Source organism: Piliocolobus tephrosceles, chromosome 8, assembly GCF_002776525.5.
Source record: "Piliocolobus tephrosceles isolate RC106 chromosome 8, ASM277652v3, whole genome shotgun sequence".
NCBI lineage: Eukaryota > Metazoa > Chordata > Mammalia > Primates > Cercopithecidae > Piliocolobus > Piliocolobus tephrosceles.
The window spans coordinates 44,835,568-44,863,432 of NC_045441.1; the positions used below are offsets into that span (position 1 = coordinate 44,835,568).

Here is a 27,865-nt window from a genome sequence, read left to right on the forward strand (position 1 = left end):
TGGCCTCAGGCGCGTTGCGTGTCACGTCGCGCGAGATGCAGGGCTCCTCCCGCGCTGCTCTTAGACCCCTAGACGGTGGCCCAGCGGAGGAGTGGAAGGTGTGGTCTGTGGGGCTCCCTGACACCTGGTAGGCGCTCAGGCAGCTGTTGTGGGGCTGCGCGCTGGCGCTGCAGGGCGGAATGTTATACCCCCGAGAGAGGCCGTTGCGGGAGCGCAACAAGCTGGAGGCCTCTGGAGCTTCCGCGCCGACCTCTTGGACATCAGGTGCGGTGGCTTCTAGGAGCAGTGTTATCGGTGTCCGCTGCGAGAGGTGCGTGCTTGGGGCAGGGCCGGGAGGTCCCAGGAAGCCCGGGGGCGGGAGTGGAGGAGCCCGGGCCCCCCGGCAGGCTCCTTCACCTGGGCGTCCCGGGCTGGGAGCCCGGAGGAGGTTAAACGTCAACGGGCTTGGGGGCGCGGGGTTGGGGGACAGGTGGACGGGAAGTTTGTGGGGGGGACCCAGGATAGCTGAGGAGGAGGAGGAAGCGCTTCTGCGGAGTCCCCTCCGTGGGCGAAGGCTGAGCCCGGGCGGTATCTATCTTTTTAGTGTTTATTTTTAATTTAAAAAAAATTTTTGAGACTGGGTTTGGCCCTGTCAGCCATGTTGGAGCGCAGTGGTGCAATCCTAACTTCTGAGCTCAAGCATCCTCCCACTCCAGCCTTGCAAGTTAGCTGGAGCCACCATGCCTGGCTAATTAAAAAAAAAACCGAGGCCAGTCGCAGTGACTCACACCTGTAATCCCAGCACTTTGGGAGGCCAAGACGGGCGGATCACGAGGTCAGGAGATTGCGACCATCGTGGCTCACACGGTGAAACCCTGTCTCTGCTAAAAAAAAAAAAAAAAAAAAAAGAAAGAAAAAGAAAAAGAAAAAAAAAAAAAAAGCCGGGTGGGGTGGCGGGGCCTGTAGTTTCAGCTACTCGGGAGGCTGAGGCAGGAGAATGGCATGAACCCGGGAGGCGGAGCTTGTAGTGAGCAGAGATCCTGCCACTGCACTCCAGCCTGGGCTACAGAGCGAGACTCCGTCTCAAAAAAAAAAGAAAAGAAAAAGTGTGCCCGTGCTCGGTGGTGCACGCCTGTAATGCCAGCACTTTGGGAGGCCGAGACGGGTAAATCACCTGAGGCCAAGAGTTCAAGACCAGCCTGACCAACATGGTGAAACCCCATCTCCACTGAAAATATAAAAACTAGCTGGGTGTGGTGGTGCATACCTGTAATTCCAGCTACTTGGGAGGCTAAGCCAGGAGAATCGCTTGAACCCAGGAGGCAGAGGTTGCAGTGAGCTGAGATCACCCCACTGCACTCCAGCCTTGGTGACAGAGTGAGACCCTTGTCTTAAAAAAAATAATAATAATAACTTTTCTTTTTTTTTAAGATATAGAGTCTCACTCCGTTGCCCAGGCTGGTTTCGAACTCCTGGCCTCAAGCCATCCTCCCACGTTAACCTCCCAAAGCGCTGAGTACAGGCATGAGCCACCCAGACACTGGGGGGCCAGAGCGGCAGGCGCTGCACAGAGCTGGGCCCAGGGATCGGGAGGAGGGGACAGTTTAGACGTCCTGAGGTCAGCTCTGCCAAGGCAGGAAGGTCCCTTGGTTTTCAAGGTTCAGATACAGGACAGGATGTGACAGGCCAAGGACGCCACCCCTGTTCCCCTCCTGACTTGGATGTGGTCAGGAGAGAAGTGGGACCGGGTGAGGTCTGGGCCACTTTTGCCTGGTCTGCATCCTCTTTTTCTGACTTTGTGGCATTCAGTACAGGAGGAGGAGAGGAGAGAACTGGGTGCTAGCGTGCGCCCCACTCAGTGTCCTAAGAAAAGCCCCCCAAACCCCCCAACCAGCCTTCCTCTCTGAGACAGGCAGTAGGTCATCTACCTCTTAGTCACCAGTCCAAACCTTCTTGCCTCCAGCTGGGATGTGCCCCTGGGCTCGCTCATGTCTCAAGAGATATTGGGCCCCATCCACTGCGAGGAGGGACTCCTGGCCCCACTGGCCCAGGTGCACAAACTGCCCTGACAGTTGACCTGTCCTCAGCAAGTTTTCTGTCTGTTTTGCTAAGATTCCCCGCTATGTGTCAGGGCTTGCACTAGGCCTGGGGGCACAGCTGTGCAGCACACTGGTCCCGCATCCCTTTGGGGGCCTAGGAGCTGAGACCGGCCCTTCTTTCCACAGTCGGGCCCCACCCTGGACATGCCGGTTCCTTCCAGCTTCAACGACATTGGCCAGGACTGGCGGCTGCAGCATTTTGTCAGCCAGGTGTGGTATGAACAGGAGGTGACCCTGCCGGAGCAATGAACCCAGGACCTGCGCACAAGAGTGGTGCTGAGGCTTGGCAGTGCCCACTCCTATGCCATCGTGGTCAGTGCAGCCAGGAGCAGGCAGGGCGGGTGGGTGGGCACGGCTGCTGAACAGCCTTTCTCCTGGGGTGGGACTGTGGTGGGCCCTGCCCTGCCCTGCCCTGGGGGCTGTGCCCTGTGCAGGGGGATAGGTGGCCTGATCTACCCCATTGGGATGCCATTCTTCCTGTCTGACTGGCAGGCCCCTGAGCCCCATGCTGCAGTTTATGTGAGGGAGTGCCCAATAGCAGGGCCCCTCCTCATGCCCTGACCTGCCCCCCACCCTCCCCGTATCCCCTGTGTCTACAGTGGGTAAATGGGGTCCATGCGCTAGAGCATGAGGGGTCTACCTCCCCTTCAAGGCCGACATCAGCAGCCTTTTCAGGAGATGCCTGTTGCCTGTTTTCCCGGGGCAGGAATTGAAGGGAGCCGCCCAGGCTGGAGTGGTTCAGCCGGGCTGTCACAAGCCTTTGAAGCTTCCCATCTTCAAGCCTGGCTGTTGGAGAGTGTGGGTTTGGAACTTGAGGCTAGGGCGTTCTGTTCTGTCCTGTGCCAGCCACAGCCAGCTTTGAATGGGCAGAGCAATGATGAGGGGACGGTGTAAAAGAAGAAATGAACTTAGGAAAGAGAAGAGGAAAAGAGGCTTCACCAACAGTCTAGGCCGAACATGATGGCTCATGTCTGTAATCCCAGCACTTTGGGAGGCCGAGGTGGGTGGATCACTTGAGGTCAGGAGTTCAAGACCAGCCTGACCAACAGATAGTGAAACCCCATCTCTGCTAAAAATACAAAGATAAGCCGGGCATGGTGGTGTGCGCCTGTCATCCCAGCTACTCGGGAGGCTGAAGCAGGAGAATCACTTAAAACCAGGAAGGGGAGGTTGTATTCCAGCCTGGGCTACAGAATGAGACCCTGTCTCTAAAAAAAAAAATAGTCTGTACTGTGGAGGCCTCAGGCGGGTGCTGGGAGCTCTGACCACAGGCTGGTCCCTCTGTTGGGTTTTTCTTCCCTTTATCCCTCCTAGTTAACTTGACCTGGCATAAAGGCTGTTTCTTCTAAGAGGCTGTCCCTGACTCTCCAGTCCAAGTTATGTGTATTGTCTTGCAGAGCCCAATTCCTGCCACCACTTGTCATTTCCATTTGCAGCATTTCTTTCATTGTTTCTTTTTCAGAGTCAGAGTCTTGCTCTGTTGCCCAGGATGCAGTGCAGTGGTGCATCATGGCTTGTTGCCACCTCAACCTCCTGGGCTTAAGCGATCCTCCCCCTCAGCCTCCCAAAGAGCTGGGACCACAGATGTGTGCCACCATGCCAGGCTAAGTTTAAATTTTTTTTTCCCCACTGAGAAGAAGTTTCTTGCTCTGTCGCCCAGACTGGAGAGCAGTGGTGCAATCTCAACTCACTGCAACCTCTACCTCCTGGGTTCAAGCAATTTTCTTGCCTCAGCCTCCTGAATAGCTAGGATTATGGGCAGGTGCTACCAGGCCCAACTAGGTTTTTTTTTTTCTTGTATTTTTTTTGTAGAGATGGGGTTTCACCATGTTGGCCAGTCTGGTCTTGAACTCTTGACCTCGTGATCCACCTGCCTTGGCCTCCCAAAGTGCTGGGATTATAGGTGTGAGCCACCATGCCCCACCCTAATTTATATATTTGTTGTAGAAATAGGGTCTTGCTATGTTGCCCAGGCTGGTCTCGAACTCCTGGTCTCTAGTAAGCCTCCTGAAGTGCTGGGATTCTAGGCGTGAGCCACCTTGCCCAGCACTTGCACCATTTCTCTGTACATGTTTCTCCATTCCCACTGCCCAGGACCTGTGGCCTTAGATTTGAGTCACTACTGAGCACCTCACACCAAGCCCCATGCCTACCTCCCAGCCTGCACTCCCTGTTTGTTTGATGCATTAATAAATATCCCTTCTGAAACTGCACCCATCCATTCCTGTGTTCAAGAGCTGTTTGAGAGAGTCAACCTCATTTTTGGCAGTGTCCAGCCCACTGACCTCAGCTCTGTGTACCTGGAAGGGTGGCTGCTCCTCTGGGGGGATAGGATTCGGAGGCAGGGGGAGAAAGAGTGGTGTTAGAGAGCTCGGTCTAGGACTAGAGGATCATGTGCCCTTACGTAAAATACATCGCAAGTTAGCGAAGAAAGCAGTGGCTCCATGTTTTGTTTTTTCTTTTTGTTTGTTTGTTTTGAGACAGGGTCTTGTTCTGTGGACCAGGCTAGAGTGCAGTGGCATGATCTCGGCTCACTGCAGCCTCCACATCCGGGGTTCAAGCGAGTCTCGTCCCTCAGCTTCCGAGTAGCTGGTGATACAGACATGTGCCACCATGACCGGCTGATTTTTGTATTTGTAATAGAGATGGGGTTTTGCCATGTCGGCCAGGCTGATCTTGAACCCCCGACTTCAAGTGATCTACCCTCCTTTGGCCTCCCAAAGTGCTGAGATAAAAGGTGTGAGCCATAGTGCCTGGCCCCGTGTTGTGTTCTGATGAGGGAAGATGGGACAGAAAGGATGGGAGGGTGTCTGAGCCCTTCCTGGACTGACGGAACCTGTGTCTTCTGCCTTTTGTGGACAGGATGGTGATCGCTCACACCAAAGCCTTGGACCCTTCCCGGCCTGTGACCTTTGTGACCAACTCCAACTATGTAGCAGACAAGAGGGTGAGCCTGGGGGTCCCCACCCCATTTTTCCCCACCTTTGCCTGGCCTTGTCCTGAAGTCTGCTCATGGAAACAACTGGAAAGAACCATGAGCTACCAGTGCGGGATTTTTTATTTTGTTTTTTTTACTTGAAAAAATAGAGACAGGGTCTTGCCATGTTGCCCAGGCTGATCTCGAACTCCTGGGCTCAAGCAAACCTCCTTCCTCGACCTCCCAAAGGGCTGGGGTTACAGGTGTGGGCCACCGCACCCAGCTGCAGCCAGTCTGTTTTCAAAGATGGTCTTTGGGTTAATGAGAGTTCTCTCCCTGCTTACTCGCCAGGCAGTGTGGCTTTCTGAATCCAGGGAGGCTGGGCATAGGGAGATGGGATTTGTTTGCTTAGTTTGGACTCAGCGTTTTTTCAGTTTGATTTAATAGACTCATAAAATGTCAAAGGTTTAAGGGGGCTTAGAGTTCATCTGGCCCATACCTGGCTGATCAGAATCTCTAGGGGAAGGTTTTTTGAAATGGCAGATCTCTGCATTCTGAGATCCTGATTCAGTAAGTCCTGGGTTGGAACCTGGGTTTTCTTTTTCTTTTGTAGAGGCAAGGTCTTACTCCGTTGCCCTAGCTGGAATGCAGTGGTGCAATCACAGCTCATTGCAGCCTTGAGGACTGTGGGCTCAGGAGAGAGAAGGAAGTCCTGTTTATTGTTGCTTCCAAGGTACTCTGCAATATCTGACTCAGCATGTGCTAAATAATACCTATTGAGGGCATGGGTGAGATCTTAGAGCCACGTTTAATCACTCACTTTGTCCTGTTTTTTTTTTTTTTGAAATGCAGTCTTGCTCTGTCACCCAGGATGTAGTCCAGTGGTGTGATCTCAGGGCTTCTCACCAAGGCCGAGATGGACCAGATACTACATGGCCTAGACAAGGTACTTGCCGTGGCCCAAGCACCATCTGAGACCCCCTCCCTGTAGCCACAGGCTCCCACCAAATCCCTGAGCAAATAGTGCAGTGTTGCCAGTCTGTGGTTTCACGTTGAACTAAGTATATTCTCATGTGCTGTTTAACTGGGTGCCTTGATGACCGCCTCTCTCCATCCTTTAATGACTCCTGTGGCCCATATGGCTCATGGGTAAAGGTGTGCAGGGCCCCAGATGCACCTTCTCAGGGTGTGCTTTCAGGACTCAGCTTCTGGACAGGAACAGTCAGTCATCACCGATAGGGTGGGACCAGGGCAGGGGCCCTCTTGGCTGCTGATGCCTGCTCACCTGACCCCTGGCATTGCTGCTACCCGCTATAGGTGACTGAGGAGTGGGCCCAGGGCACCTTCAAACTCAACTCCAATGATGAGGACATCCACACAGCCAATGAGCGCCGCCTGAAGGTACGACCCATGGAGCCCCACCGCTTTCCTGGCCTCCCCTCTCCACCTTGCCCGGGGCGTCATTCTGTTTACTTCGTCATTGGCAGACAGCAGGTGAGACCTCAGGACATGGGCCAGGCGCGGTGGCTCATGCCTGTAATCTTAGCACTTTGGGAGGCTGAGGTGGGAGGATTGCTTGAACCGGGGAGATGGAGATTACAGTGAGCAGAGATCGTGCCATTGCACTCCAGCCTATGTGACAGAGCAATACTTCATCTAAAAACAAAGGAAAAAAAAATTGTTTCTTGAAGCTAGTCAACTAGCAGCACCAGCATCACCTCAGAACTCCTGAGAAATGTGATGTGAGGCCCCACTCTAGATGGTTGAATCAGAGACTCTGGGGGTGGTCCCCAGCAATGTATATGTACTGTATTTATTTATTCTTTTGAGATGGAGTTTCACTCTTGTTGCCCAGGCTGGAGTGCAATGGCGTGATCTTGACTCACCGCAACCTCCGCCCTCCAGGTTCAAGCGATTGCCTCAGCCTCCCGAGTAGCTGGGATTACAGGCATGCACGACCACACCTGGCTAATTTTGTATTATTAGTAGGGACGGGGTTTCACCATGTTGGCCACGCTGCTCTCAAACTCCCGACATCAGGTGATCCGCCCGCCTCAGCCTCCCGAAATGCTGGGATTACAGGTGTGAGCCACCATGGCTGTCCGGTAATTTGTATTTTTCATAAATTCTCCAGTCACTATGCCTGGTGGCTCACGTGTGTAATCCCACCACTTTGAGAGGTTGAGGCAGGAGCATCGCTTGAGCCCAGGAGTTCAAAACCAGCCTGAGCAACATAGCGAGACCCTGTCTCTAAAATTAAAAAAATCAAATTAGCCAGTCATGATGGTGTGTACCTGTGGTCCTAGCCACTCTGGAGACTGATGTGGGAGGATCCCTTGAGCCCAGGAGGTCAAGGATGCGGAGAGCCATGATTGCGCCATTGCACTCCAACCTGGGTGACAGAGCAAGACCCTGTCTCAAAAAAGCCCAAATCAGCAACAACAACAAATTAGCTGGGTATGGTGCCGTGTGCACTTGTAGTCCCAGCTATTCAGGAGGCCAAGGCTGGAAGATCCCTTGAGTCCAGGCTGCAGGGAGCTGTGATGACCACTGCACTCCAGCCTGGGCAACAGAGCAAGACCCTGTCTCCTAAAACAGAAAACAAATCCTCCAGGAACATTTGATGCATGCTAAAGATAAGGACTCTTTGAAAACATAAAGGCCAGTAAAACCTACAGGCCAGTAAGCGTTAATAGTGTATGTAAATATTATCAGTAATTATGGAGAAGATGGTTGAAGCTGAGAGTGAGACAGAGCTGAGTGGGTAAGAGAGTATCTGCCCAAGGCAGGGACATCCTGGCAGAGGGACAGGTCCTGGGTTTGACAGCTTCAGACCCCAGGGTGCCCAGGGCTCACCACTTGCCCACCTGTGCCCCCAAGTTCACTGAGAGAATGTGGGACAGGCCCTCAACCCCGACATACTGGCCACTGACCTCGCCTACTACCTGGTCTGCAAAGAGGTGAGTGTGTATCAGCCAGGGGGAGGTTGAGGAGATTGGGTGCCCCTCAGAGGGTAGGGGAGCTCAGGGTGCAGGGTGCCCTGGCCTGGTGGCTCACACCTGTAATCCCAGCACTTTGGGAGGCCTAGGTGAGTGGGTAACTTGAGGTCAGGAGTTCGAGACCAGCCTGGTCAACATGGTGAAACCCCGTCTCTACTAAAAATACAACAGGTAACTGGACGTGGTGGCACAGTCATATAATCCCAGCTTCTCAGAAGGCTGAGGCAGGAGAATCGCTTGAACCTGGGAGGTGGAGGTTGCAGTGAGGTGAGATCGGGACACCACTCGAGCCAGGGCGACAGAGTGAGACTTTGTATCAAAAAAAAAAAAAAAAAAAAGGAAGAGGCGCAGGCAATGGAGGCAGATCAGGGCATGGAGGAAGCTGCCTCAGTGCCACCTTCCTCCCCAGCACCCAGATGCCATTCTGCCAGGCCCACAAGGCCTCTGGGAAAGCCGTGTTCATGGCTAAGTCCAAGGGGGTCGCCCTCAACCAGCTGTCATTGCAGGAGCTGCACACCATCAGGTGCCGTGCACCCCTTTCCCGACACTGCCTTCTAAGAGGTGAGCTTGGGTGCCTGGAGGCCTGGGTGGCCCGGTGGCCTGGCCCACCTTTTCCTCTCTCCCCAGCCCCCTATTCTCAGGTGACATGAGCCACGTGTGGGACTCTGGGCACAGTGTGGGGTAGTATCATGCCCTGGGTGGCACTGCGTGCTCCGGCGTCAACAGGCAGATCCGCCAGGTGCGGGCACTATTGCAGGCACAGCAGGCTTAGGTCCTCCCATGCCTGGCGCCACATAAAGTGGGCACAAGAGGACGCTGCTGCGTGTTTCTTGCCCCAGCCTGGCTCCCTCATTGCTGTGCTTTCCAGGGCTGGCCAGTGGGGACGGTCAGGGACTGGAGAGGCAGGACAGGGTGGCCTGTAATCCTAGCACTTTGGAGGGGCAAGGTGCAAGGATGCTTGAGGACAGGAATTTGAGACCAGCCTGGGCAACACAGGGAGACTCCTGTGTTATTACCTGTACCTAATAATAAAACAAATCATTAGTCCAGCCGGTGGGGCATGCCTGTAAGTCCCAGCTACTTGTAAGACTGTGGTGAGAGGATCACTTATGTTCAGGAGTGGAGCTGAGCTGCAGTGAGCTATGATCACGCCGCTGCATTCCAGCCTGGACAACAGAGTGAGACCCTGTCTCTAAAAGAAAAACTTAAAAAAATAAAATGGAAGCAGAGAAAACTGGGCCAAGGCAATGAGAATCATAGATAGGAAGGGAAGAGGGGGCTCCTGTCATAGCCTCCACCTGGTCCAGGCCCCATCCCCTTCAAACAGGGTATCACAGTGACCTCAGGCCAGGATCAGTGGCTCATGCCTGTAATTCTAGCACTTTGGGAGGCCTGGGCAACACAGCAAGACCTCAGCTAACACATTGAAAAAAAAAAACAAAAACCCAAGCGACATGGTGGCTCACACCTATAATTCCAGAACTGTAGGAGGCTGAGGCTGGTGGATCACTTGAGGTCAGGAGTTCGAGACCAGCCTGGCCAACATGGTGAAACCCTGTCTGTACTAACAATACAACAATTAGCTGGGTGTGCTGGTAGGATCCTGTAATCCCAGCTACTGGGGAGGCTGAGGCAGAATTGCTTGAACCCAGGAGGTAAAGGTTGCAGTGAGCCGAGATCGCGCCATTGCACTCTAGCCTGGGTGAAAAGAGCAAGCCTCTGTCTTAAAAAAATGAAGAAGAGGAAGAAGAAACAGCCAGACGTGGTGGCTCACTCTTGTAAAGGAGGAGGAGAAGGGAGGAGGATGAAACAGCTTCGCATGGTGGTTTACACCTGTAAAGGAGGAAGAGGAGGAAGAAACAGCCAGGCAGGGTGGCTCACACCTTTAAATGAGGAAGAGGAGGAGGAGGAAAAGAAAGAACCAGGTGAGGTGGCTCACGCCTGTGGAGGAGGAAACACCCAGCTGCGATGACTCATACCTGTAAAGGAAGAGGAGGAAACAGCCAGGCGTGGTGGCTCATGACTGTGAAAGAGGAGGAGGAGGAGGAAACAGCCAGGCGGGTGGCTCAAGACTGTAAAAGAGGAGGAGGAGTAGGAAACAGCCAGGCGAGGTGGCTCACACACCTGTAGAGGAGGAGGAGGAGGAAACAGCCAGGTGACGTGGCTCATGCTTGTAGAGGCGGAGGAGGAGGAAACACCTATGTGCAATGGCTCACCTGTTGAGGAGGAAGGAACAGCCAGGCGAGGTGGCTCACACGCCTGTAAAAGAGGAGGAGGAGGAAACAGCCAGGCGAGGCGGCTCATGCTTGTAGAGGAGGAGAAAGAAATAGCCAGGTAGTGGCTCCTGCATTTAAATGCCGAGGAGGAGGAAAAGAAAGAACCAGTCAAGGTGGTTCAATCAAATGTGCATTTGTCTCAGATGAGCAGAGGGATGACTTAGAATTCAGTAAAGTTTTCGGGGCTCACAAGGAATTTCCTAGCAGGCAAATTTGGTAGGAGGTATGTAGTGTTTTGTTTTTGTTTTTTCTTTTTTTGAGACAGCCTCTGTGGACCAGGCTGGAGTGCAGTGGCATGATCTCAGCTCACTACAACCTCCTCCACCCGGGTTCAAGCGATTCTCCTGCCTCAGCCTCCCGAGTAGCTAGGATTACAGGCATGCACCACCATGCCCAGTTAATTTTTTACATTTTCAGTAGAGACAGGTGTATCACCAGTTTGGCCAACCTGGTCTCTAACTCCTGACTTCAGGTAATCCGCCCACCTCAGCCTCCCAAAGTGCTGGGATTACAGGCATGAACCACTGCATTTGGCCCCTCTCCCTATATCTTCGTATGCCTGCAACCCCAAGAGACGGCTCCTGGCTCCTTGGTTAGGGTCCAGGCCCCAGAGGCCCAGGGTCAAGGCTATGTCTCCATCCCAAGAACATTCTTCTCTTCAAGTGGCTGCATCTGACAGGCATGGATGCTACAGGCTGGGGCCTGCTCAGATTCCTGCTGTGGAAGGCAAGGGAAGGTGCTCCTTGAGGAAAGGGAGATCCCACTGATCTCAGGAGTTCTGTCCTGGCCTGCAGCCGGTCTTTGTCCAGCGGGTTCTGGAGTGGGGAGGTGACCTTGCCCTTCTTGGCTGGGGTTGAGGGTTCCGCTTACCCAAAGGCGTAGCCTGGGTTACAGCTGCAGTTCCCACTGGGCAGCACTGGGCCCCGCCCTGCCCCTGCAGGCCTGGCACTTGTCCTCAGCAAAGATGGCTCGGACGGCCTCAGGCGCCTAACGCAACCCTTCCGCTGGGCTCCTCCTGTGCTGCTCTTAGCCCCGTAGACGGCGGTCTAGCCGTGGAGCGGAAAGTGTGACCCAGTGGACAGGGTGGCCTGGGCAGCACTCTGGCCACTGTTGTATGGCTGTGCTTTGGCGCTGCAGGGCGGGATGCTGTACCCCTGGGAGAGCCTGTTGCGGGAGCCCAAGGAGTTGGGCGGCCTCTGGAGCTTCTGCTCCGACTTCGACAACCAAAGCAGGGCATTAAGGAGCAGCGGTACCCCTGGCAGCTGCAGGAGGTGAGGACTCCGGGCAGGGCCGGGAGGCACCCGGAAGCCTGGTGGTGGGACGGTGGAGACCCGGCCCCCTGCAGGCTCCTTCCCCTGGGTGCCCTGGAGCTGGGGACCCAAAGGAGTTTAAAGGTCAGTGGACTTGGGGGCGCGGGATTGGGGGATGGCAGACCCGGGAAAACCTAGATGGCGGGGGGGGGGGGGGGGGGGGGGGGAGGAAGCACTCTTGCTGAGCCCCCTCCCAAGGCAGTGGGTGAGCCCAGGCAGTGTCCCTTTTAATGTTTATTTTTAATTTTTAAAAATTGTTTGAGACTGGGTTTGGCCCTGTTGCCCAGGCTGGAGCTGAGTGGCACAATCCTAATTTCTGAGCTCAAGTGATTCTCAGGCTCTAGCCTTGCAAGTTAGCTGGGGCCACCAGGCCTGGCTATTTAAAAGAAAAAACACTTGGACAGGCTGGGTGGTTCACTCCTGTAACCCCAGCACTTTGGGAGGCACAGGTGGGCAAATCACCCAAGGCTGGGAGATTGAGACCAGCATGGCCAACATGGTGAAACACTGCCTCTACTAAAAATATAATAATTAGCCAATTGTGGTGGTGCATGCCTGTAATCCCAGCTACTTGCAAGGCTGAAGCAGGAGAATCTCTTGAACCCGGGAGGCGGAGGTTTCAATGAGCCTAGATCACACCATTGCGCTCCAGCCTGGGTGACAGAGTGAGACTGTCTCAAAAAAAAAAAAAAACACACACAAAAAAACTTTTTTTTTTTTTAAGATATAGGGTCTCACTGCGTTGCTCAGGCTGGTCTCGAATTCTTGGCGTCAAGCCATCCTCCCACGTTGACTTCCCAAAGCACTAATTACAGGCATGGGCCACCTAGACACCCATCTGGCCAGAGCGGCATGCACTGCGCAGAGCTGGGCCCAGGATTGGGAGGAGGGGACAGTTTAGGCTTCCTGAGGTCAGTTCTGCTGAGGCAGGAAGGTCCCTTGGTTTTCAAGGTTCAGATAGAGGACAGGATGTGACATCAGGCCAAGGATGCCACCCCTGTTCCCCTCCTGACTCGGATGTGGTCAACAGAGAAATGGGACCAGGTGAGGTCTGGGCCGTGTTTGCCTGGTCTACATCCCCTTTTTCTGACTTTGTGGCATTTAGTACAGGAGGAAGAGAGGAGAGGGCTGGGTGCCAGTGTGTGCCCCACTCACATGTCCTAAGCAAAGCCCCCCCATCCCCCCAACCAGCCTTCCTCTTTGTGACAGGCAGTGAGTCATCTGTCTCAGGAGATATTGGGCCCCATCCACTCTTAGGAGGAACTCCTGGCGCCACTGGCCCAGGTGCATAAACTGTCCTGGCAGTTGACCTGTGGTCAACAAGTTATGTGTCTGTTCCACCAAGAGTCCTCGCTGTGTGTCAGGACTTGGCTAGGCCTGGGGCACAGCTGTGCAGCACACTGGCCCCGGATCTTTTTGGGGACCTAGGAGCTGAGTCCAGCCCCTTTCTCCACATTCGGTCCCCATCCTGGACATGCTGGTTCCCTCCAGCTTCAGCGACATAGGCCAGGAGTGGTGGCTGTGGCATTTTGTTGGCTGGGTGTTGTTTGCATGGGAGGTGATCCTGCTGGAGCAATGGACCCTGGACCTGCACACAAAAGTGGTGCTGAGGATTGGCAGTGTCCACTCCTATGTCATGGTCAGTGCAGCCAGGAGCAGGCAGGGCGGGTGGGCACGTGCGGCTGCTGACCAGCATGGGACCCCCAGCAGCCACCCACAGCCTTTCTCCTGGGGTAGGACAGTGGGGGGCCCTGTCCTGCCCTGGGGGCTGTGCGCTGTGTAGGGGTGGCCTGATCTACCCCATTGGGATGCCATTTTTCCCACCTGGCTGGCAGACCTTGGAGCCGCATGCTGCAGGTTATGTGAGGGAGTGCCTGATGGCAGGGCGTGGCCCAACCTGCCGCACCCTCCCCCATCTTCTGTGTCTGCAGTGGGTGAATGGGGTCGACGCACTACAGCATGAGGGGCCAACATCAGCAGCCTGGTCCAGGTGGGGCCCCTGCCCTCCCACGTCCCCATCATTGTCACCAACAACATCCTCACCCCCTCCACCCTGCCACCAGGGACCATCTGCTACATGACCAACACCTCCGAGTGGGTACCATCCTGCCTCCACCACACGCACGCACCCACCTTCCCATCCCACCCTGTGGTCTTCCTGCTTGGGACAGGGTGGCCTTTGCAGGGTAGAGGCCCTGGATCTGGGGAGGCCGGGGAGGCATGTGAACTGAGGTCAAGGGACCCAAGATGAGGGCCCAGCAAACCACAGTCCTCCTACCCTAGGTATCCCAAGAGTTACTTTGTCCAGAACACAGACTTTGCCTTCTTCAACTACGCGGGACTGCAGCGCTCTGTGCTTCTGTACACGACACCTACCACTTACATTGATGACATCACTGTCACCACCGGCGTGAAGCACAACAGTGGTGAGGGCTTCTGGTAGGATCCTCCCTCAATGGGACCCAGGGTGGCTCTGTTTGTTCCCTGTTTGGAAGGCTCTCCCAGGAAAAAGGTGCTCCTAGCATCTGTAAACCCTCACAGGTTCCCATCCACCTAGGAAGCTAAAATCCAGGCTGTCTGACCGGGCATGGGCTCCCAAAATCACCCGTGTGGTTGACCTCACTTGGAGAAGAGGGGTCTGACCTAACGTCACACAGCTCAGGGTGGCAATCCTGTCCCTTCCCCACGTTGCTGCTCTCCCTCCAGCTCCCCTTGCTACACATCATGCTCAAGGAACAGGCAGCTTCGGGGGTCCGGGCGTGGTGGCTCATGCCTGTCCTCTCAGCTGTTTGCAAGGAGGCCCTGGTAGGAGCATCACTTGAGGCCAGGAGTTCAAGGCCAGCCTGGGCAACATAGCGAGACCATCACCACAAAAAATTAAATTAACCAGGGATGGTGATGCATGCCGGTAGTCCCAGCTGCTGAGGCAGGAGAATCACTTGAGCCTGGGAGGTCAAGGATACAGTGAGCTATGACCGTGCCACTGCACTCCAGTCTGGGCAACAGAGGGAGACCCTGTCCTTTTTTTTTTTGAGATGGAGTCTCGCTCTGTTGACTAGCTGGAGGGCAGTGTTGCAATCTCGGCTCACTGCAACCTCTGCCTCCTGAGTTCAAAGGATTCTCCTGCCTCAGCCTCCTGAGTACCTGGGATTACAGGCACCTGTCACCATACCCGGTTAATTTTTGTATTTTTTTAGTAGAGACGGGGTTTCACCATGTTAGCCTGGCTGGACTTGAACTCCTGACCTGAGGAGATGCACCCACCTCAGCCTCCCAGAGTGTAAGGATTTTTAAAGGTTTTTTTTTTCTTTTTTTAAATACATCTTTTTCTGAGATACGGACTTGCACTGTCACCCGGGCTGGAGTGCAGTGGCAGGATTATTGACAGCTATTGTGGGGTCGCAGTTCCAAGTTTAAAAGAGTTTAGACTGGGTGTGGTGGTTAATGCCTGTCGTCCCAGCACTTTGGGAGGCCAAGGTGGACAAATCGCTTGAGCTCAAAAGTTCGAGACCCGCCTGGGCAACGTAGTGAGACCCCCGTCTCAAAATAGTAATAATAATAATAAATAAGAATTTAAACAAGAATCACACCGCAAAGGTGATGCAGCAGAGAGCAATTTATTGCAAAGTAAAATGTATTTTGGAAATTAAGTGCAGAATAGCCCGGGCGCAGTGGCACATGCCTCTAATCTCAGCACTTTCAGAGGCTGAGGTGGGTGGATCACTTGAGCTTAGGAGTTCAAACCAGCCTGGCCAACGTTAGCTTGCCATGGTGGCTTGTGCCTGTAATAACAGCTATTCGGGTGGTTGAGATGGGAGAATTGCTTGAACTTGTGAGGTGGAGGTTGCAGTGAGCTGTGATTGCAACACTGCACTCCAGCCTGGATGACAGAGAGAGACCCCTTCTCAAAAAAGAATAGTGAAGTGTAAAATACACAGTTCACCCTGAGAGAGAGAATTCAGGGCAGGCTGTTGATAACAATGAGATAGCGCTGATTATTACTGGGGAAACTTCCTTTCTGAGAGTCTTACATGATGAATTCCTAAGGAGCTGGGAAGAGGTGTAAGCACTTTCTGGGCTGTCCTCTGGGTGCACATGCTCAGTAGCTGTACATGCTTGTTCACACATCACATGTCTCAGCGCCGTGATTGGTTCGTCTCAAGGACGTGTTCACTTCGTTGACTACCTACCCTGCATTAAGATGTAGCCCCAAACTCCTGGCTCAAGCAATCCTTCCACTTCAGCCTCCCAAGTAGCTGGGGCTGCTAGGGCTGCTGGGGCTGCAGGCACACACCACCACACTTGGCTCATTTTTTTGTATTTTTAGGGAAGGAGTGGTTTCCCTATGTTACCCAGGCTGGTCTTGAACTCCTGGGCTCAAGTGATCCTTCCACCTCAACCTCCCCAAGTGTTGGGATTACAGGTGTGACCACTGTGCCTGGCCAAAAAAATCTTTTTTTAAATTAAAAAACACCGGACATGGCGGCTAACGCCTGTAATTCCAGCACTTCAGGGGAGGCCGAGTCGGGTGGATTACCTGAGGAGTAGGTGCAACTTCTACAATTGGTTTGGTGGAAATCAAATCCAAGTACAACTACAGCAAGGGGACCAGACCTTCTGCAATGGTGAGTGATAGCATCCCCAGAAGTTAAAAATACCAGATGCATGACAGTGCTCCCATGACTGGTTAATAGGGTTATAGTCACTAGTCCATCGAGGTGTCTTATTTAAGGGGAACATGTGGGGATCTTAGTTTTATGACCCTGAGGTAAGAACCAGATACCAGGTATAGTTTCAGTACAGTCACCCGCAAGTATTCCGGGCCTGGAGTGAGGAGGGTAACATGTCCGAGCGGGATGGTGATTTCTCGGAGGTTGGTAGATTAAGAGACCAAAATTTGGTAGGAGATATCCATGTTGGCGAGGGTGGTTTTGACTGAAATGTGCTATGTCCAATGAACAAACGAATGTACTATGTAATATTAAGAATTTTGAGTACTGGTCGATATCCATGTAGAACTAGTTCTATATGTAAGTGTAGTATTATGTATGATAGTTAAGAAATTGTGAACACTTGCTTATATGCATGTGGAGCAAGCTTGTAACGTCATCTAATCTGTGAATGTACTGTGCACAATCAAGCATTGGCAGTACTATATAGTATTCATGGGGACTAGCAGTAATGCACAAAGTACATAAAAGTATTAATGTATTAGTGCTGATGGTCAGTACTTACATAGAAATTAAAATGCCTGCTGAAAAGAATACAGAGAATAGTTTAATTAGAATCTCAGCTTTGGGTGTTGATGGTGAAGCGGGAATGCTTTTTCTCTGAGTTGCCCTGGGGAGGGACTCTCCATTTCTGGTTTACAAGACTGGCGTATTGGATTATACTACAAGGGCAGATTCATTTAAGTAGTTTATTCATGATTAGGGCAGTGAGTGGTATGAGAACAAGAATAATAGAGAAATATCTCATAGATGCTGTCTGTCCCATGGTAATGAAAGGATGTTCTTGGTTGTCCTCCGATCCATGTGAGTGTGAGTAGGTCGGTGACTAAGATTCAGAACACATATTGCCTTAATGGGCGGAATATTATGCTTTGTTGTTTGGATGTGTGGAGTGCAGGAATAACTGCTAGAAGGAGAGTGGATAATAGAAGGGCCAGTACACCTCCTAGTTTACTGGGGATGGATCATAAGATTGCATATGCAAATAAAAAGTATCACTCTGGTTTAATGTGGGGCAGCGTATTTAGGGGATTGACTAAGGTGTAATTATCTGTGCCACTCAGGAGGTCAGGCGAGAGACGATACTAGAATTATTAAAAGGAGGAGGAGAAAAATTAAACCCAGAATAGCTTTGGTTGTATAGTAAGGGTGGAAGGTGATTTTGTTGGAACGTGATGGAATTTCTGAAGGGTTATTAGACCCTGTTTCGTGTAGGAATAAAAGGTGGAGAATTGTTATGGCTATGATGATGAAAGGTAAGATGAAGTGGAAGGTGAAGAATTGTGTAAGAGGGGCTTTGTATACTGAAAATCCACCTCCGATTCATTGGACAAGGTCAGTTCCAGTATATGGGATGGCTGATAGGTTTGTGATTACTGTAGCGCCTCAGAATGATATTTGGCCTCATGGAAGCACACAACCTATAAATGCTGTTGCTGTGGTTGTGAGTAGGAGGATAATGCCAGTATTTCTGGTTTCTAAATATATGAATGACCCGTAATATAAGCCTCTACCAACGTGTAGGAAGAGGCAGATGAAGAATGTTGAAGAGCCGTTAGTGTGAAAATAGCGGACTCTTCAGCCGTAGTCCACATCTTGGTTAATATGGGCAACAGAAGAGAAAGCAATTGAGGTATCGGGTGTGTAGTGTATGGCCAGAAATAACGCTGTGATGATCTGGAGGATTAGGCAGATACCAAGAAGTGAGCCGAAGTTTCATCATGTAGAGGTATTAGATGGTGTGGGGAGATCAATGAATGAGTAATTAATGATTTTTATTAGTGGGCTTGTTGTACATATAATGGTCATTAGTGTTCTTATAGTTGAAGTACAATGATGGCTTTTCATATCAGTCATGGCTATAACCCATGTGGGAATAGTGACATAGGCTTTTTTCTTACTAAGTGTTCTTTTGTTGTGGAATTGTGGTTTTTTTCTAAACCTTCTCCTATTTATGGGGGCTTAGGGTTAATTCTTAGTGCTGCTGTAGGTTGTGTTATTGTGTTGAATTATGGTGGGGCTTTTATGGGATTAATAGTCTTTTCGATTTATTTGGGGAGGATGATGGTTGTTTTTGGTTATACTGTGGCGATGGCTATCGAGGAATACCCTGAGTAATGAGGATCAAGTATTGAAGTTTTAGAAACTTTATTATTGGGGCTACTAAAAGAGTTGGTGTTACTTTGATGAATAGTGAGTATGATAGGGTAGTGATCATAGTTAATTTTATTAGTGTGGGAAGTTGAATAATCTTTGAGGGTGAGGGCCCAGGGCTGATTCATGAGGCTTCTGCGGGTGCGGGTGCTTTATATAATTATGGATGTTGATTGGTGTTAGTTGCTGATTGAACATTGTTAGTATTTATGTTGCAATTGAAATTACTCGGGGTAATAGATAATTAAGAGTAAAGTTAAAAAGGATGGAATAAAAAAAGAGAGGAAATAAAATTTAATTAGGCCTCTTTGAGTAGTTATGGTAATGGAGGCTGTGATTTGGGTCTGTGAAATTGTCTTTGGTATGGACTTTTCTAGTCAAATTAGGTCTAGCAGAAGTGATGGCAGGTTTTGGCTTGTAGATAGGTTTGAGTGAGGGGTTGTATGGTGAACTGTGATTGAGTAGAATCCTAATATATTGGAGAAGCTGAATGTTTGTAATGGATATTTTATCTTAAGATTTTTAGTTATAAAACTAAGTTCCATTGCCAGTAAGAGTCCTAGGATGGTTACCCCTTGGGCCGTGAGTTTTAGGGGAGGGTTTATTAGGGAAGAGTTATCTTCATCAATGCTGATTAGGGTTGGGAAATGGGGTTGTCCTATTAGAGCAATGAAAATAATTTGGATACTATAGACACTTGTTAGGGATGTGGCAATAAGAGTAGTAGAGAGGGTTCAGGCATTGGTATATGATGTGTTTGCGGTTTCGATAATGAGATCTTTAGAGTAAAATCCTGTGAGGAAAGGCATACCTGTAAGTGCCAGGCTGCCAATAATAAGGGAGGAGGAAGTAAGGGGTAAAGTCTTAAATAGTCCTCCTATTTTTCGGATATCTTGTTCATCATTGAGGTTATGGATGATGGATCCTGAACATATAAATAATACAGGTTTAAAAAAGGCGTGGGTGCAGATGTGTAGGAATGCTAGGTGTGGTTGATTAATGCCAGTTGTAACTATTATAAGGCCTAGTTGACTTGAGGTGGGGAATGCTACGATTTTGTTGATACCATTTTGTGTTAGAGCACAAATTGCTGTAAATAAGGTGGTAATAGCCCCTAAAGACAGGGTAAGGGTTTGGATTAATATACTATTTTCTATTAAGGGGTAGAAGCGGATAAGCAGGAAAACTCCTGCTACAGCTATAGTGCTACAGTGGAGTAGGGCTGAGACTGGGATTGAGCCTTCCATGGCCAAAGGAAGTCAGGGGTGGAGGCCAAATTGAGCTGATTTTCCTGCTGCTGCTAAGAGAAGGCCAATTAATGGAAGAGGATCGGGGGTAGGATTTAGGATAAATGCTTGTTGAGGTTCTCATATATTGGAGGATAAGAGGAATCATGCTATAACTAAAATGAAGCCAATATCGCCAATGCGGTTATGCAGAATCGTTTGGAGGGCTGCTGTATTAGCATCTGCTCAGCGCTGTCATCAGCCAATTAGTAAAAAAGACTAATTCCTACACCTTCTCATCCAATCAAAAGTTGAGAAAGATTGTTGGCGATAACTAGAATTAATATTTTGGTGAGGAAAATAAGTAAATATTTGAAAAATTGATGTTGATTTTATATATCACATTGAGAATTCTATAATAGATCAGGTGACAAATAATGCTACTGAGATAAATATGGAGAAGTCATCTAGTTGGAAGCTTAATGAGAGTTTAAGGGTTTGGATTGTTACTCGATGTCAGTTTGAGATGATGGCTTCTTGGTCTATGTACACAAACATTGTGGGAATGAGGCTAATGGTGAAGGTGCATGAGATAGATATTTTCACGTAATATGGGTACAAGTTCTTGTGAGGGTTGATTAAGGTAGTAATAATTGGTAAGGTTAAGGAGATTACGGTTATAGTAATGGAAAAATACATGATTATTACTTTTATTTGGAGTTACACCAATATTTTTGGTTCCTAAGACCAGTGGATAGCTCTTATCCTCTAAAACTTGAGAACACCATGTTGTTAGGCATGGGGCCATGAGTTGCAGTTCTTGCATAATTTCTCAGTAAATAAGAAGTTGCAGACTTCTTTTAGTAGACCCACAATCTAATGTTTTGATTAAAGTATCTTTACAGGGTATAAAACCTATAATAATCTTAAGGTTTAGGGATAATACAATAGGTGCAAGGTGTGTAAGTATTAGTATATTTTCTCATGTAAAGGAAGGTTTAATACTGTTAATGTAATATGTAAATGTTCCTCGTTGTGTTGTGATAAGCATGTGTAGGGAATAAAGGTCTGTGATTAATATATTAAGTCCTATAAACATAACGGTGATGTTTGATCAGGAGAATGAAGCCACCATTACGAAGAGTTCTCCTATTAGATTAATATTAGGGGCTAAGGCAAGGTCAGTACGATTTGCTACAAGTCATCAAATTGTAGCAATTTGTGGGAGTTATGTGGGAGTTATGTGGGAGTGATTAGTGGGAGTAGTGTTTGAAGCCCTCGAGAGAGTAATATGATTCGGCTATGGATTCACTTGTTTGAATTTGCTAGGCAGAATAGTAAGGACAAAGTAAGTCTATTGGCAATTATGAGGGTAATTGCACCGGTAAAGCTTCAGGGAGTTTGAATGAGAATAACCATAATAACAAGTGCTACATGGCTTATAGAGGAATATGCAATAAGAGATTTTAGATCAGTTTGTCATAGACAAATAGAGCTTATCATAACTATACCTCATAAGGATAACATGAGGAAGGAGTAGGCTGTATATTCTGTTGGGTGCTGAGGATAAGGGTAAGCGTATTATGCCATAGCTGCCTAGTTTTAGGAGGACCGCTGCAAGTACTATTGTGCTGGCAATAGGAACTTCTACGTGGGCTTTAGGAAGTCATGGGTGAAGTCCATATAGGGATATTTTTACTATACAACCCATAATACATGCTAATCATGTAAGGTTATTGGATCAGGAAATTAATAGTTCTTGGGTATTAAATATTATTATCATGTTCAGTAAACTGAGGGCATTTTGAGTATACATAAGTATAATAAGTAGGGGGAGAGATCCCACTAGTGTATAAAATAAGAAATATGAACTTGCATTGAGGCATTCTGGTTGGTTACCCCAGAGGATGATAATAATTAAGGTAGGGATAAGTGTAGCTTCAAAGAAAATATAAAATATAATTAGTTGTCTGTGAATGCCATAATTTAAAAAAATTGTAGGGAAATCAATAAGGAAATATAGGGCTTTTTCCGTGGGGGTAACTCATTGGAAAGGTGGTACTGGCTTGCTATAATTGTAAGAGGTAGTAGTCAGGCTGTTAAGATTAGAAGGGGTGATGTCAGCGATCAGAAGAGAAGGTTAATGAGAAGTTGAATAGATTGTCATTGAATTGATTAAAAAATAATATGGCGATGAAGCTGATGATTAGGCTGTGACTAGTCTTACTGATTCAGATTGTAGAGTTTTTAGAGAGTCATGTTATTGGTAGCAGTGTAATTGTTGGAAGAATAATTTTTAGCATTGAAGTAAATTTAGGTTATGTACATAGTCTAGGCCATACGTGTTGGAGATTGAAACTGGTAAGGCAAGGCCCACTGCGGCTTCACAGGCAGCAAATACTAGGAGGGTAATAGGTATTATGAATGCTAGGGTAAAATGGTTATTTAAGGTTATAAGGGTATTTGTGATGAATAATGATAATATTATTCCTTCTAGGTGTAATCTCATAATCTAATGAGTTGAAATCATTTATTTTGGCTTAAACTATCTACCCTTTAGTTCAATTTAATCCTTTTTGAGTTCATTCATAAGTTAACCCTAGGACTAAAATGATAACTAGTATAAGGGCTGTGTTGATTATTAGTGTCAGGTTGCTTGTTCGAAGGGCTCATGGCAAGAGTAGTAGTAGGGCAGTTTCTAAGTCAAATAGGAGGAATGTGATAGCTACTAGAAAAAATTTTATGGAGAAGGGAATGTGGGTGGGTCAAATCTGCATTCTTAGGGGCTGGCTGGATTTTTCTATATAAATATTAAATTGTGGGAGCCAAAATGTAATAACTGTTAGTGATAGGGCTGACAGGTTATTGATTACTAGGGCTAGCATTAGGTTAATTACTCTTTTTCAGATGTCAAAACTAATTGATTAGAAGTCATTGGTACTGTTTATTTTAAAAGAGTAAGATCCTCATCAGTAAATAGAAATATACAAGAATAGTCATACTACATCTACAGAGTGTCAATATCAGGCAGCGGCTTCAAAGCCAACATGATGGCTAGATGTAATGTGGTATTTTAATTGGCAGAGGAGACAGATAGTGAGGAATGTTGATCCAATAATGACGTGAAGTCCGTGAAAGCCTGTAGCTATAAAGAATGTTGAGCCATAAATTCCATCAGAAATAGCAAAGGGAGCCTCAAAGTATTCTGAGACTTGTAGGAGGGTGAAGTAAATGCCTAAGGTAATTGTGGTAAGTAGTGCTTGAATTATTTGTTTTCGATTATTTTCTGTTAGGCTATGATGGGCTCAAGTAATTGAAACCCCTGATGCAAGTAATACAGATGTATTCAGGAGGGGTACTTCCAGAGGGTCGAGGGGAGAAATGCCTGTTGGGGGTCAGTGTCCTTCTAGTTCTGGAGTAGGGGCTAGACTAGAATGGTGGAATGCCCAGAAGAATGCAGCAAAGAACAATGCTTCTGAGATAACAGATAGGACTATTCCATATTGGAGGCCTTTTTGAACAATTGTTGTATGGTGACCTTGAAATGTACTTTCTCAGATAATGTCACATCACCATTGATATATAGTCAGTGTATTGGTTAGTAGGCCTAAGGTTAAAAGAGTAATAGAGTTAAAGTGTAATCATATAGCTAGGCTGGATGTTATTAGGAGAGCTGAGAGAGCCCCTGTTAAGGCCAAGGACTGGGTTTGACTACATGATAGGTGTGTGTTTGGTGGGTCATTATGTGTTGTCATATAAATAAAGGCTTACTAATAGCATAAAGACATAAGCTTGGATAAGGGCCACAGCGAAGACAGAATTAGAATAATAAGGGTGATTGAAGCTGTGGGAAGGTTAATAGTTGATACTAGTGCAGTTCCTCCAATTAAGTGTATGTGGACTGGCTGTAATGTTGACTGTTAAACGTACAGCTAGTGCTATTGGTTACATAAGTAGACTAATGGTTTCGATGATTACTAGTATAGGGGTAAGTGGTCTGGGTGTGCCTGGTGGTAGGAAGTGAGCTAAGGAGTTTTTAGTTTTAAAGTAGAAGGCTATGATTACTGTACCTGCTCATAAGGGGATTGCTATACCTAGGTTTATTGATGGTTGGGTAGTTGGTATAAATGAGTGAGGTAGAAGCCCAAGGACATTGATTAAGGCAAGAAAGAGAATTAGGGATATCAGTATAAGCGATCAGGTTTGTCCTTTAATATTATGTGTGATTATTACTTGTTTTAGAACAAGTTGAGCTAGTCATTGTTGAATAGAAATCAATTGGTTATTGATGAGATAGTTGGAGGTTGGAAGGAGTGTGGTGAGACACAAGATGATTAGTGCTGCTGTGTGTTAACCTAGGATTATCAGGGCAGTAAATGAGGTGAACAGATTTTCATTCATTTTAGTTCTCAAGCATTGTTACATTTTTGTGTTTTAATTATTTTTGGTGTAGGGGGTGTATGGCAAATGAACTTTGATAGTTTTAATTTAATAATGGAGAATAAAGTTATGATTATTGATATAATAATAATAGGTCATGTGGAAGTACCTAGTTGAGGCATTCACTGTAGAGAAGTGTGATTTCTCTCAGCCTTTAACTGAAAAGGTTAACACTGGGATAGCTTTACAGTGAGATTATTGTGTGGATATAGACCGAGTTTTAAAAGATTTTAGTGGGACTAATTCTAGAACAACAGGTATAAAAACTGTGGTTAGATCCACAAATTTCTGAGCATTGTCCGTAGTAGAGGCTTGGTCATATAGTGGTTAAAGCAAATTGGTTTAAGTGTCCAGGTACTGCATCTGCTTTGAACTCTAATGAGGGAATAGTTCATGAGTGCAGGACATCTTCAGAGGAGATGAACATGCAGATGGGAATTTCTATTGAGAGGATTGTTTGGTTATTGAATTCGAGGAGTTGAAGTTCTTCTGGTTTTAAGTCGGCTGTTGGAAGTATATAAGAATTGAAGCTTAATTCTTCATAATCTGTATACTCGTAACTTCAATACCATTGATGTCCAATTGTTTTAACAGTGAGAGAAGGGTTATTGATTTCATCTGTTATATACAGGCTATGTAGGGATGGGAGGGCAATTAAGATTAAGATGATGGCAGGAAAGATAGTTCAGACAGTCTCTATTTCTTAGCATCTATGGTGCTAGTATGAATCAATGTTGTTGTATTAGAGAAATATTGTATAGAACCAGGGAGCTAATTAGGAAAATAATTATAAGAGTGTGGTCATGGAAGGTAAGTAGTTCTTCTGTAATAGGGAATGAAGCGTCTTGAAGACCTAATTGAATTGGATGGGCCATTTAGATATATAGGGCTTAACCTATAACTTAACTTTGACAAAGTTATGAAGTAACTTTACTAATATCTTATTGAGAAAGTCATAGAGGTTGTGGGATTGGCTTGAAACAGTCTGTGGAGGTTCGATTCCTTACTTTTTTGCTGAGGTCTTCATGTAGGTTAGTTCTTCAAATGCTTTATATTTTTGGGAAACCTGATAGGAGATGAAAGTAGGTTCCCAGTGAATTACCCATTTTATTATGATATAATATCCTTTTTTGTCTCATGTGTTTTGACTTAAACTATGTATTGTAAAATATGACAGCTTTTGACTTAATATAATTCTCCACCTCTCATTTGGTTAACATTTGCATGGAATGTCTTTTTCCATCCTGCCACTTTCAGTCTGTTTTCACCATTAGATCTGAGGTGAGTCTCTTGGAGACATGACATAGGTGGATTTTGTTTTCTAGATTTAAAAAAAAATCCCTTTATGTAATATTTGCCTTTTGATTGGGAAGTTTAGTCCATGCATATTTTAATACTTTTCTGAAAGGAAATGACTTACAATTTCCATTTTATTGTTTTATTTGACTCTTGTACCTATTTTGTCCCTATTCACTTTGTATTCCTTTGTGTCTTGTTGATATTTGTAGTGACATGCTTTGTTTTTTTATTTTCTGTTGTGTAGCTGCATTTTCTTTATGGTTCCCATGTAAATTACATAAAATCTCTTAAAGTTACAACTGTATATTTTAAACTGGTAACAACTTGCCCTCAGTTGCATACAAAAATGCTTGCTCATTACATCTGCCCTTAACTTATAATGTCACTAAGTATATCATATATTAATGGGTGTTTTAATTTTCATGATGTCTTTCAAATTTTAAAGCACAATTGTTTTCTGCCTAATTATCATAATACTACAAAGTTTTATTTTTGTGTATGTGCATATCTTTCCCAGAGAGTCATGTATTTTTATATGATTTGGTTTGTTTTCTATCATTTTAAATTTTGAATGGGAAAGACTTCTTTTTGCATTTCTTATAGGACAGTTATATTGCTGATGTACTTTCTCAACATTTAGTTATCTTGAAAAATCTTTATTTTAAAAAATTTTGTAGGATAGTTTTGCTAAAAGTTTTTTTTCCTTCAGCACTTGTAGTATGTAACTTGTAGTATGCAACTCTCTTCTTTTCTGCAGGGTTTTTGTTCAAAAATTCACTGATAATCTTGTGGGATCATGCATATAGGTGATTCATCTCTTTTGTCTTTCTGCATTCAAGATTCTTTTCTGTGACTTTCAAAACTTTACTTATATTATAGTATCTTGTTATGTGTCTCTTTATCCGAGTTGGAGTTTGTTGAGCTTCAGTTTTTAATATTTTTTTCTTACATTAGATAATTTCTCAGTCATTTTTTGTATATCTTCTCTAAAACTTGTTTCTTTTTGTCATTTTGTTGATATTCTTGTTTTTCTAATTACACTTAGTTGTCTGTGTTCCCATATTAAACATTGAGCATAATTGAGATGGTTATGTTGATTTTTTTCAGATAATTTATACAACTTAATTTCTTTAGGGTTGATTTCTGCATACTTGTTTCTTTGATTGGGCCATCTTAGTCTGATACTTTGTTTACATTCTAACATTTGGTTGAGAAATGTGCATTAAAAATAAAAAAACACCTATCACAGTCTGTATAAAGTGGCATTCTTTCCTGCAGTGTCTGACACCAATTTACCAGGATAGATATTGAGAATTTCTCAAACCTGTTCTTAAGATGTCTCTTCCCTGGATTTGTGTTCCTTTATTGAGTTATGTGGATTTGCCCATGTTTCTGCTTAAGAGCCTGTAATTAGTTGGTATACCTGCTGTTTATCTGTGGTCCTACAGTCTCTCTGCTGCTTTAACAATCATTTACCTTTTCTCTCACAGACACTACCCTGTCATTGGAAGTATAGCACCATTTCTTTCAGCACTCTGTGTCACTGCAAACAGAACCAGTCTTTGGAAAGACACCACAAAGCCGGAAGTATGGACCCATGTGCCACTACTTTTTTTTTTCGCTTTTTAGCGAGAAGCCAGGAGCTGAGAGTTTACACTTAAAGGCATTATTCTGTATTGGGGAGGAGGTGGGTAAATGTAACAAATGTTCCATTGTCTTCTATGTGGCTCTTGGCATCATTCTCATCTATGGCACTGCAATCTCTTAACTGGTTTTTAGAACTCTTACAAAGGCATTTTGGTCAATATGTTTTTGTTATGTTTGCATGTCTATTAAGGAAGTTGGGCATGTGGTATTATGCCATCTTATTGTGCTTGGTATAATTTTATATTTTGTATTTGTAAAATATATTCTCCTGAGTCTAATCAGTGGTACAATCCATTTTTATTTCTTTTAGCTGTGTCCTCTCATTTTACTCCAGACCTTTTGCCTGAGCAAAGCATAAAACATTTATTCCCAAAAGTGATACTGAGAAGATATGAAAGCTATGGCACTGAAAATTTAAACTTAAGTAAAGACTGGACAAGTGTGGGTGAGTGTAAGGGACAGAAAAAAAGTTATAATGGACTTAACCAATATTTATCAACTACCCTTAGCAAAATCTTTCAATGTGTTGAATGTAGCAAAGCTTTTAACTGGTGCTCAATCCTTACTTAAGAGAATTCATACAGGAGAGAAACCATACAAATGTGAGGAATGTGGCAAAGCCGTTAACTGGTTCTCAAACCTTATTCAAAATAAGAGAATTCATACTGTAGGGAAACCCTACAAATGTGAAGAATGTGGCAAAGCCTTTAACCAGTGCTCACACCTTATTGGACGTAAGAGAATTCATACTGGAGAGAAACCTTACAAATGTGAAGAATGTGGCAAAGC

At 46.7% G+C, this 27,865-nt stretch overlaps 1 protein-coding gene across 4 annotated transcripts; it reads left to right on the forward strand.

Annotated features, from left to right (window-relative positions):
* LOC111529405 (putative inactive beta-glucuronidase protein GUSBP11) lies at positions 1–27,843 on the forward strand. Of its 4 annotated transcripts, XM_023196298.2 has the most exons (13): positions 1–310; positions 2,205–2,390; positions 4,941–5,025; positions 5,609–5,728; positions 5,848–5,941; positions 6,313–6,489; positions 11,408–11,541; positions 13,072–13,219; positions 13,512–13,570; positions 13,864–14,006; positions 16,086–16,205; positions 26,920–27,116; positions 27,387–27,843. In XM_023196298.2, the coding sequence occupies exons 5-12, from the start codon at positions 5,912–5,914 to the stop codon at positions 26,943–26,945; spliced, it is 837 nt and encodes a 278-aa protein (XP_023052066.1). In that variant the 5' UTR covers positions 1–310; positions 2,205–2,390; positions 4,941–5,025; positions 5,609–5,728; positions 5,848–5,911; the 3' UTR covers positions 26,946–27,116; positions 27,387–27,843. The 4 variants fall into 4 exon arrangements, with proteins under 4 accessions (XP_023052066.1, XP_023052068.1, XP_023052070.1 ...); XM_023196300.2 differs by lacking the exons at positions 13,072–13,219; positions 16,086–16,205 and adding an exon at positions 8,501–8,555 and having other exon boundaries at positions 11,408–11,664; positions 13,864–14,019; XM_023196299.2 differs by lacking the exons at positions 13,072–13,219; positions 16,086–16,205 and adding an exon at positions 8,501–8,555 and having other exon boundaries at positions 5–310; positions 11,408–11,664.
* Positions 27,844–27,865: the final 22 nt, after the last annotated feature.